The 12,279-nt window shown below is 43.7% G+C and overlaps 1 protein-coding gene across 4 annotated transcripts in view; it reads left to right on the top strand.

The window, feature by feature from the left end:
• Positions 1 to 12,279, top strand: part of LOC130403479 (protein diaphanous homolog 3-like) — a 227,925-nt gene that overhangs the window by 133,664 nt on the left and 81,982 nt on the right. For all 4 annotated transcript variants that reach the window (XM_056607854.1, XM_056607853.1, XM_056607855.1 and 1 more), the window contains 2 exons: positions 1,182 to 1,307; positions 5,085 to 5,248. In XM_056607854.1, the coding sequence (XP_056463829.1) occupies positions 1,182 to 1,307; positions 5,085 to 5,248 (290 nt within the window). The remainder of the gene's footprint in view (positions 1 to 1,181; positions 1,308 to 5,084; positions 5,249 to 12,279) is intronic.

Genomic DNA, 12,279 nt, shown 5'->3' with positions numbered 1-12,279 from the left:
CGAGGTGCTATGCTATTCGCTTCATGACACTATGCTCTCTGCTAAATGATGCTGTGCTCTCTCGTCTACTCAACGCTATGCCCCCTGCTAATGTTGCTAAGCTCTCTCTTCTGCGTGATGCTATGCTCTCTGCTACATGATGCTAGACTCCCTGCTACATTATGCTATACGCTCTGTTCCATGATGCTATGCTCTCTGCTACGAGGCACTATGCGCTCCGCTACATGATGCTATGCTCTCTGCTACATGATGCTATGCTCTCTGCTACATGAAGCTACGAGTCTATACCCTCTTCTACATAAGGCTATTCTATCTGCTATGAGGCACTATGCTGCCTGCTACACGGCTATGCTCTCTGCTAAGAAGCAGGAGCAGGGGGAATGGATGACTGTCAATGGCTATCCTCAATGACTTTCATTTGAAAGGAGAGGGAAAAAGATTATGGTTAAGTGCGAGGGAAGAAATGATTATGGCGTTCTGAATCAAACTATGTAGTGGCGGGGGATACAACATAATTAGTCATGGTGTGTTATTGTCCTTTTGAACTCGCCCTGTTTTCTCCGTCCTGCGTCTCTTTGGGAAGAACAGTATGAATTAAATATCGGACTATTCTTCTGTTATTATTATTATAGTCTGTGTACATACACACTCCAACAGTGTTGTTTGCTGCATTAGTGCAGCAAGCCTACAGCTGTACATACCCAGTGTGTGGTTCCTGGTGACGGGATGTCGCGCAGCTTGGCATATGAGCGTACTTAAGCAGTAAGCAGCTTATGACTCTGTCATCATCACTATAATCAGGCTCATTTAAACATCATGCTAGGTTGATCCTCTAGCCTGAGATGTCAGCCGTGACCAACCTGAAAAGAGTAGGGGCATGAGTAGATTACCTGGAGAAGGTGCTCTGTAACGTGAACAATGAGCCAGGGTGAATTACACCACGGCCTGCTGAGCCAGCTCTTCTCATTTCTGACAACGCATCGGTGGAGGAATGAAGCCTGTTCATTAGTATCCTCATTGTACCTCAATGTATATATACTGTTCCTGTTAACAATGTGTGTGTGTGTGTGTGTGTGTGTGTGTGTGTGTGTGTGTGTGTGTGTGTGTGTGTGTGTGTGTGTGTGTGTGTGTGTGTGTGTGTGTGTGTGTGTGTGTGTGTGTGTGTGTGTGCGTGCATGTAGTCTCAGCAGAGAACCTGGAGAAGAGCCTGGTGCAGATGGAGCGGCAGCTGCTTCAGCTGGAGAAAGATCTGAAGACTTTTTCCTCCTCAGACCTCCCCCAGGACATGTTCCTCACCAAGATGTCCATATCCTTTATACGTGTACACACACACACACACACACACACACACACACACACACACACACACACACACACACACACACACACACACACACACACACACACACACACACACACACACACACACACACACACACACACACACACACACACGATGGCAAAGACACTCACTCTCTTTCTGGTATTCATTAAGACACACTTGTCAGAATAAATCGTTTGCGGGAAGTAGGATCAGTGAACAGCTGTACATCGGTGTGTGTGTTATGAGCCACGGTTAACACACCACCTCCCTCTAGAAGACTCTGCGGTCGTATTACTTCACCTATTTTATTTTGCTGCGGCCCACGCTTGTAGCGGGACAGCTGTCTGTGCAAAGTTGTCTCTGCTCACGTCAGTACTGTTAAACTTTAACGGTGCACACTACAGGCACTCACTGTAGCATGATAAGAACTGTGTTCAATTATACACACGGCACCTGCCTCTGTCCGGAGTTAAGATGGTAAACCGCCCCGGGCTGAGCTAGGGCAGGAGGGCTAGGGGCCGGGTTGGTAGTGAGGTGGAGCAGTGAGTCCCGGAGGTTGCGCAGGTCCGGCTAAGACGGCCACCTTTGTGATGGGCCTGACAGTCAACTCTATGAAGCCCCTCCTTAAGTCCTCTGCTGGGCTCCCCTAACAGATGTGCTTTATATCTCATCCGGTCACAACGGCTGAGCCATACAGCATTGTTGGGAAGGAACCTAGCAGTCAAACTATCCATCCTTTGGAATGCACTCTCTTTGATACATGCCATCATGGCTGATTGGCTTGGAAGTTGTTTGGGTTGAGTTTGCTCTTGACCCCTAAAAACTGCAGTTTAATCGCGTTCCCCAATCTTATTTCTTGTTCTTGTTGTCAAGCATTCCAGGTTAAAGGGGACCTATTATGCTTTTTCGACTTTTATGACCTATAAACGTTGTTATAATGATTGATAGTCATGTTTAACCATACTAAAGTGTCTAATAATGACGTACATGCATTTCGACTTATTCCCTGCTGACAGTCTGGGGTGGCTGTGCAGAGCGCTAGACACTCGGGACAACGTTTGCGATTCACTTGTTCACATTTCCGTGAAATCATCTACGTAGATGCACTCCTGCTGCGCCCCAATATGCCTGGTCAAATCTGCCCGCGCGCGCGCTTCAAGGAAGGTAACCAATCACAACGGAGGGTTGGGTTGGCGCGAGGGGGCGGAGAAGGACGAAACCGAGCGTTGACAGAGAATGCTGAAAGCGCCCAGATGAGAGGAAGAGTTTCCCGAAAATCTACATTGTTTTCTGTGTATGGTTAAACATGACTATCAATCATTATAACAACATTTATAGGTCATAAAAGTCGAGAACCATAATAGGTCCCCTTTAAGGTTATTTTGGGTTACATGGCCCACGCCTTGTGGTAAAGTAGGGGCCCTTTAAGTGTGGGACTTGTTCATTGACTTAAAGGTGAATACAAGTGACTGAGTAATGTAAAGCTTCCATTTCTTTGGTTTTGACTTCTGTCACTTCTTGCGGTTGTGTGTTCATCGTAACCCAACTGTATAGGTTTTCCAACTCTATAGACAAGCAGGACTTATGGGAGATGAGTGGCAAATGTGTTGAATTAAAATAAATAAATGCATGCCATTTATTTTTCTAGGGGTACCCCTAAGGGTTAACCCTAACCTTTATTCTACATTGTAAAGTCTCATTTAGATTTGGTCCATGTTTTTGAAGAGACACCAGCAGCCTGTAAGGGTGTGTTGATGTGAGTAGCTGAGAGGTGGGATTTAACCCCATGACTCCCCTCTACTCCATGTTCTTCAAACAGATATGGAGTAAAAACGTGTATTGAATGTATAATGACAGTGGTTCGGTTTAAGTACAAACAAATACAAATCTCCTGAGAGCAAGAGAAACACTTGGAATGACAAGATTGCTATTTTTCCCTTCGCAGTAATCTCTGGGGAAGATCTACATGATTAGAAAATCACTTAAATTCTATAAATAAATAACGGTTTGTATACCTTAGGGCTTATGTGTGTTTAACACATAAGTCCTGGTGTTCGTGGAAGGAGCTTGCTGCTAGAATGGCAGTGTTATTGCAGCAGAACAATAACAAAGCACAGCTCACCTTCTTTAAAGTCATGGGACTGATTTTATGCCAATCAAATAACTATATATAGATAAACGCTATGTTGTCTGAGCTCTGTTGTCGGGCTAGCCATGTCTCAGGCAATGGACTAGCTCTTCTGGCAAGCGAAGGATCCTGGGTTCAAACCCAGTGTCCTTGATCATTCTTATGCTGAGGTCTAGGCACTAAGAGTAGCAACGTTTTACGTTTATTGGACACGTGCACACTAATGGAACGAGGAGCATTCACTACTGGCAACGACACGCTTGAATTCCAGGCTTCCTCTGGAGTGCAACTCGAGTAAATAAGACGATTCAATCAAAATTAAAACAATTAAATCCCAAGTGAAACATGTCCACGGTTAATCACAACTAAGCGAGCAATATCCTGCACATATATATATATTTGCCGCGTGTGGGGAACACACATCACTACTACTACACAAACCCCGTGAATTGCACACTCGTTCAGCTCACACACGGAGCGCTGCCGCTGGCCAATGCTTTGTTGTGTTTGACCCATGGAAGGGGAGGTGTCACGCTGGGGCTTTCCTCCACTGTCACTGGGTGATTACTGGCCTCTGCTGTGGGCCGTGGGTCACACCGTGGAACAGTCGCACAAGGGGCCGCTCGGCTCTCTTTCGCAATGTGTTTCCTGGAAAAAAAATCGTGTTGATGCTGGTAAAGCATTGGGGTTGAGGTCCACAATAGTTGTTAGCAGTGTTTGACTCCCAGCTGAAAAGTACTGGGTTAAATCCCCTATGTCTGAAGTCTGCCTGTGGGGAGTCCAAAACCCAACCTGCTCCTTAATGTCATGTATCCTAATTCACTGTTGCTGTGAGTTAAAAGAAAATGAAATAGTATATAGTTATAATGTTGGTGGTTGCTTGGCTCAGATATTGAATGTTTTTCAGTTCATACATTTGCTACATCTTTTTTTTTTCCAAGATATGTATTGATCCCCTGAGCCTCATAAGACTTTCTCTTTAGTACCACGCTCTCTCTGATCCGCTTCAAAGGCCCCTACACCTTTATACTTCATTATGTGTGCAGAGTGGATCCTGCTACAGACTCCGTTTCAAGCTGAATAAAATCAATGGCATCGCTGTACTAAAACTTCATTAGCAAACTTCAACTAGAAGTGTGTCCAGGATTGATAATCAGCAAACCGAGCCAACAAGTGGGGAGAAGGGAGAATATATTGAAACACACCAACCCTCTTGCCAGGAGTCTCTACCTCATAACCTGTGGAGGTTGAAACCCAACACTCTCGAAAGGAATTAAAAAAAATCCAACTTGGGATAAACAACATCCTTTCCTTCTTATCTTCTCATAAAAAAATTGTTGTCGTTTTTGCGTATAATAAGTTCCCATACAAATTCAGTAGAGCTTGTGGGAATTTATTTTTATATATAGCTATTATTATTTGACCGTTTATTTTGTTGCTACGTTGTGGTTAGTTGGTTCACATTATTGCGCTTGGTTCTAAGGTGTTTGTTTCTAAGACCCCTGTTTCCCCAGCCGTGGGTTTATAGCAAGGTGCTGGGTTCCAAGGTGCTTTGTTCAGTATGGTGCTTGTATGTGTCCTTGATACTCCTGGATTGCCCTTGACCCCCCCCTCCCCTGCCCGGGTATCACAGCTTTGCCAAGCACGCACGGGAGCAGTACGCCAAGCTGGTTGTTCTGCAGGGGAACATGGACGCCCAGTACCAGAGCATGGTGCAGTTCTTCTCCATCGACCCCAAGAAGACCTCTGTGGAGGAGCTCTTCAATGACCTCAGCAACTTCCGCACCATGTTCATCGTGAGTTGTGTGTGTGTGTGCGTCCATTTGTATCTTTATTTGAGCCGTTTCACAACATTTTCAACCTGATAAGGACCTAAACCTAATGTAGTGGAGTGTAGCGGACCAAATTCTACTCATCTATTCGTTATTTTTTATAAATGTACTTCTGCATACAAATAGGCTTAAAAACAGTTTCTACCCCAGAGCTGTTATTTCTCTAAATAATGCAGTATTATAAATGACTGCATTATCATACCAATCTGACCTTTTAAATTGGCTGACATTTTAAAATGTATATATTTTTTTGAGTTCAACATTCTACATTTATTTTCAAAAAATACACTCATTTTCTCTTTTAGTTTTTGTTTTAAAAGCACTTATTTTAAAGCCTCTACCCCAATTTCGTTGCACTTTGTGTAATGACAATAAAGAGATTCTGATTCTGATTCTGATAATAGCCGAATGTCATGCAGTCAAATTCATCTCTAAGTAAATATATTTGATTTTGATCAGTGTTGCCCGAGGCCAACTGGCACTTATAAACCAACAAAACAAAGTTGATTGGCCGCATAGGGCTCTTCTTCATCATCGCGACACAACCAGGTCATAAAACAGCCTTTGCCGGGCCTCACTGGTCGAGCCATAACTCCACGCCGCAGCTGCGTCGAAGGATGTGATGTCAGAGGGACTGATGTGGGATTAATGCAGTCGTCTAGATGTAAATATCCCATTATCTGTGTCACTAATGACATAATCGATACTGCGTGGCTCTCACTTGGCAAACTCTTCCCACCGTGGGATTCAGACAATCAATGGTTGAAGTAGGTAACTGCCAAGTCAAAGTCAATTGAGATTTATTCTTCTGCTATTTCATCTCAAGGACGGCCTCAAAGTCTCAAAGGCTTCCATGGCCGGCAGTCACTCACTGGACACGCTCAATGTGAAGCAGGAGCCCCCATTGCTGCTCTCTCCTTTTATATTCTAGTCAATACCACTGTTATCCTTTAGTTTATCCTCTGCATACACGGCAGCACTCCTGCCTTGTTATTCAAAACTGTATGTACGTAGATATGCTGTCTCCGGTCCCAACACAACCCATTCATCTCTGGGCCCATCACAACCCACACACTATCACAGTGGAAGGAGGGGGTATTCAGGTTGGGAGGCAGGACCACTGGTGTGTGTGTGTTTGTGTGTGGGTGTATGATGAACAGGATTATCCCAGCAGGTTGCTGGACTCTGGAGAGTTAACGATTAGACTGGCCTGGCCCAGGGCTTAGGCTTGGCGTACGCACTCAAAGTCTTTCAGTTTGGACATGTTTTGGGAGTAATAATTTCAACACACCAGCGAAAAGATTTGCAATACAGATGGAGGGAATCTCTATGGTTGGCAGCAGCTCATTTTGTCTTAGTAAAATCAACCAGTTATATTCAGTTATCGATATTTACACCAAACTAAATACTACTAAACAAGACTATAGCTCATACAAAAAAGTAGTTTCTTACTGCTACAAATAGCAACTTAGAAATACTATGACTGCTGCTCAAACAAATACTATTGCTGCTAAAATGACAACAAAGCGCGAGTGACAGTCAAGCACTTCAATCAACGTAATGCACTTTATCTGCTCTTGGTTTTGTGAGCAGGTTTCTTCTTGTTTCGAAGCGATGGGTTTATGTTTGTGTGTATGTGCGCGTTTGTGTGAATGTGTGTTGAGTGTTGAGGTCTAGAATTGTTTCGGTTTGTTTGTTTAATTTCCTCTTTATAATCTAATGCACTTAATGTTCTGGCAGGAGCAGTCTGGCTTTGTGTTATTTTTTTGTATTGTTTTTCATTTTTTTTGCGAAGGTCTGTTATTTTCCACTTGACTGCCGCAGTCACTACAGCCACACAAATGTCTGTTTTATTTATTTATATTTCGTAACAGATTTCCTGTCCTCTGTTATCCTCACAGGACTATCTGGTGTGTGCGAGCGTTTCTGTGCGTGCGTGCGTGTGTGTGTGTGTGTGTGTGTCTGTTTCTGTGTGTATATGGAAGACCAATGGGTCAAAACAACGCCTCAGTGCAGATCCGATTCATTAAAATCGACGTATAATACAGCGTTTAAGCTTTCATAACACCATATTTAATGCCGTTGTTTTTTATTCAGCCGTAAAAAGAGCCATTTTAGTTGTTCAAAAACACAGTTTTCATAACAGTCAAATAAGCTCCTCCTCCTGATTCATACAGCCATTAAGTATGATCCTTCTCCAACCAATCCACGCTAACCGAAGTCTGACAACACCAGTCCTTTCATGACCTTCCTATCGTTTGTGCTGTCCATTCACTTCACTACACTACACACGATCCGTCTTTATACCTTTTATTGCTGTGTTCAGTGTGAATTTAATGTGTTTTATTGTAGGCCTACATCTATTCATTTTGATGTTTAGTGTGGCTGTTTTAGCAATGGGCAATATTCATTTACCCACATCAGTACCGATGATTGTTAAGGAATGTTTTGTTCACATGAATGCTGCCGCTGCATCCAAATACGTTAAAAAGAAATCCACATTCAGTCCGGCAGTAGTCTTATCTGAACCCGAGTCAAACTATGTATAACTTTCCCCTTACGCATTGAAAGAATTACTCGTGGAGGTTGCTCCTTCGAGATGGAGCTGATATGAATGGCGTCAATATGACACATTATATATTATATAGATATTATAATATTTTAATCTATAAATGACATTTCCATTGTCTCACGACTGCTGAGGATGCTTGCAGTTGCAATTGAAATAAGCTATTCAGTCCAATTGCAAAAGCTTCATCTCCATGAGCCACCTCTCCAATTGAGTCTTGGTAAGAGCCCAGAGAGAAAGCCCCGAAAGCAAGTCTTCAACGCGCAAGAGCACCGTAATGTTGGTCGGCCCTCATAATATGGATTTATTCCACGTTTCATTCATATTAGACTACTTCTGGAGTGATGGTGGTTTTTCTACTCTTTAGTATTTGGATGACACCTAGCGGAAGCCTATTTTAATGTAAATGAAGTCATTTAGTAGCCTAGTAGAACTAGACCGCATTCATGTGAATATGTATATATATTTTAACAATCATCGCTATTGATATTATAAGGTCAATTAATATTGTATGTTGGTATAACAGCAACAGGGAACATCAAGGAGATTAGTTGTAGGCCTACTTAACATTATATTCATATTGAACACAGTCGTAGTCGGAGGGAATATGGATCATTGCTAGTTTCTATGAACTAAACAGAGGCAAAACGTGGTGATCTAAGTGTAAATAATGGTTAGTCTACGGTGTAGCGCTGAGTTTAACGAGGATTGAATACCTGATATATCCTAGCTCAACATAGTGTAGTGAAGGGAATGGACAGGCCGAACGATAGAAAGATCATTAATGGCCTGATGGGGTATGCCTTTGTTTATGATTGATTAGGGTAGAAAGTAGATGACTACTGGCTGCGAGAATCAAGAGGAGGAGCTCTACGGCGTAAATGCATCTATTATGCCATTGTAGAATTGAGGAAATTCGGCATAAACGTCAAAGTTTTGAATCACAAATAAGTGTATATTACAGCGGAATTACAGCAGAAATGTCAGCGTTATAAAGTTTAATATACTTATTTTACGTCTTTTCAATGAGTACACCTCTAAAATGAGGTTAACTTTTGAGACTTTTCTATAGTATGTGTGTTTTATTTACTGGTAAGGTTTGGGTTTCGGCCTCCACCCCCCAAACACAGGAAAGCTCTCCTGGTCGCACCTTGTCTGAGTGGGGTTTGCCAACTGTGCCCTGAAAGTCAGTTTTATGAGGTAGTTTGGTTTGTGAGCGCAAGTGTATTGTGTACACACACACACACACACGTGTGTGTGTTTGTGTATTTGTGTGTGTGCGCAGCGTGTTCACTGAGCCATATGAGCAGACCCAGGGCAAGGCCGCGAGTCTGACAGGATTCCGATTGAGCGTGTCTAATGGCCGACGTCCAGGAGAGACCTGAGGAGAGGGGAGCACTCGTCCTTTAGGGAACACACTCTCTCTTCCTCTCTTTTATGCTCTGTCCCTGTCCCTGTGCCTCCCATACTCTCTTTTGCTCTCTTTCTGCCACTCCTTCTTGCTCTATCTCTCTCTCTCTCGCACTCTCGGTCTCTTGTGCTCCCTCTCGCACTCTCTCTCTTTCTGCTTCTTTAGCTCTCTTTCTCGCTTTCTTGTTTCCTCTCGCTCTCTATCGCTGTTGTTTCTCACCCTCTCTGTCTTTATCATGATTTTAGGAGTGCAGTAGCACTGTACCTTTGAGGAACTCTCTTTCACTCACACTCTCACTCTCCGTCTATCCATCTCTTTTTCAGCCTCTTTCTTGATCTCTCGCCTTCTCTTTAGAGCCAACGCTATCCATGCCTCTCTCTCTGTACCACTTTCTCTTGAATTCAATTATGCTCTCCCTAGATCTCCCCCACACTCTTTTCAGAAAAGGGTAGCTTTTCTACATCTTTGTCATCATCTCTCGTTTCATCTCCATCGCTCTCTTAAGCTCTTTCTAGTTTCACCTCTAGATATCCGTCTCACTCTCATGCACTTTTTTTTTTAATCTATTTTTCCTCACTATAGATTTTTCTTCCATTTATACTCATCTTTGTGTCTGCTTCTGAGCTCTGCTCCCTTCTTGCTCTCTCAGGTATCTCTCTCACACTGAGCTGGTAAACATGCTCTTTCTCTATAATTGGTCTCTTACTGTGTTTCTATCGGATGCTCCTTAAGCTATTTGTGTATGTCTTTAATTTACTTATTCCGAACAATCCTTGTCCCAAACTTTGCATATTTTCATTAATTTCCTAAAAACCTACTCAATGTGCTTCTCTGCTTCAATCTTTTCCTTCTTACCCTTATTTACTGTCTCCCTATCCTTCCTTTTTCCTTCTCTTCTTCCTTTCCCAGCCTCTCTCCTCTTTCCATCTTGCTCCTCTCCTTCCCCAACCTCCTCCTTCTCCTCCTCCTCCTGATATAAATCTTCCAACCTGTCCCTCCAGTCTGCTCGTCCAGCAGAGGGATCTCTTATTGGGACCATCTTTGGTGACATTGGAGGGGTGGAGGTCAACATAAAGAAGAGGGCTCTGTGGCCCTGGCTTCTGGACGCTTTAATCTCCCAGAGAAAAAACAAATAATGACTCTGACCTTGTGACCATGAGTAGCGATGTCACCGCACCACTGAACTGCTAATTAGAAAGATCCCACAAATACTAGTACTCATTTCAAATACTTTGAGCCAATCAACGCCCAAGAGGGAGACGTCCTTGGTTAGGGTTCTAAATGAGCCGGTTTTATTCCCAGTGTGTCTGTATCGCGTGTCATTCATTCTAATTAACCCCGGACTATGATCCAGGGCCGACACCTGTGTCTCCTCCAGGCAGGCGGCTTTGTGTTTATTGAAGCTGAAAGCTAATATTTGACCTAATGTTATACCGCTGCTCCCCACTCTGCTGGGTGTGAGGTGACCCTTCATTAAGCAAACACATCCTGCATTAAGCTCCTGTCCTATTGACTCTCATCAGAGTCTTCTGGTCACTAATACTCTGTGCACTCACGTGGTTGGTTGCATGTATAACCAGAGGATGGTTACTTGCCTGATGTTGAATGAATCAGAGCTGAGTTGCCGCTGCATCGCTGGGGGCTGCACCGGCTGTTCATCGCTGGTTATTTCAGCTTCCATCTTCTCTGCGGGTTGGTTTTCTTTTTCTTTTCACTCGTCAACTTATCAAATTACCATGTAAAGCAGGGAGGTTGTTTTCTGAGGCGTCGTGTCATGAATGTAATCAGCACATTGTGCTTGCGAGGGACGGGAGACAGCGTTTGCTTTAGTGTCCTAATGCAATTAGGCTTGGATGTCTCCCTGATAACTGATGTTGACTGTTTAATGAGAGTAGGGCCTGCAGTTGGCTGCGGGTGATGGTAGAGGCCATCCAACATTCCTTATTTCATATCAGGCATCCATCACACCTGTCACCGAAACCAGCGTCGTTTAGCCCTCTTTTTATTGAGAACGTATCGCGTGCGGCCTCCTCTGCCCTTCGCCTCACCGCCTCATTCAATCTGCCACTAATTTCACAGATCGAGGCCCGGTTATGAGCACGGCCATTTGTGGATCAGTAGTTGCCATGAGCAACTGCCAGTGCCTGTTCCCTCCAATCAGACTTAATGCTTTCCAGGAGATGGTCTCATTATGAAATAAAATAAAATAAAAATGAAGCATTATGGTTATTGTAGATGTGACTCAGCCTCTCTCCAAGACTATCCACACCCTTATTCTGTAATCTTTCATTCTCCTCCTCTTCGGCCCCAAATGCCATCTTTTATATTTGCCCTTTTCTTTTTTCTTCGGTTAATTGTTCTTTTGCAACCGCTCTTCCTCTCATCCAATCAGCCCTCATATCTTATGATCTCCTCGCTTCTTCTCATCTCAAATCCTCCCAACCTGTCACTCATCCATCAGGAGATGAATGTGGTTCAACCCTGCTCCCTAACTCCGCACAACCTCCCTTCTCCCTTGCTCCTTCTGTCTGCTTGTGCTCCTCCTCCTCCTCCACTCCTCCTGTCAGTAGGACGACCTCCTACTCACTTGCCATCCCCTCTCCAGCATCACTGCAGGGTTGCAGACTAGCGATGTGCATTGTCACTTGCTAGCACCTTAGCTACTTAAGCTTGAGTGACGCTAAAACTCTGGGCCAGCTTCGTTACAGCCAGGTTACGTCAGTGTAAAGTCACGTCTGCATAGCTGATAATATCTCAGTTTCCACAAAGAGTTAGAAACTTGAGCTAGTACCGAGCTTTTGCATCACTCAAGCTCTGTGCTAGCTACGTTACAGCTATGTTACATCAGGGTGAGGTCACATTTGCATCACTGTCAATATCTGTCACTTTTAGCAAAGAGTGAAAAACAAGAAACATATGTCCTCTTATCATAATGTCTGAAAAACTTATCACAATGGGTACAATGTCAACTCGGGTGAAACGTTGGAACTGTGGTAACTGGCCTCGCAACTTCAT

The sequence above is a fragment of the Gadus chalcogrammus genome, chromosome 14 (genome assembly GCF_026213295.1).
Source record: "Gadus chalcogrammus isolate NIFS_2021 chromosome 14, NIFS_Gcha_1.0, whole genome shotgun sequence".
Taxonomy (NCBI): Eukaryota; Metazoa; Chordata; class Actinopteri; order Gadiformes; family Gadidae; genus Gadus; species Gadus chalcogrammus.
The sequence above is the reverse complement of the archived record's forward strand: the minus strand, read 5'-3'. Positions and strand labels throughout refer to the sequence as shown.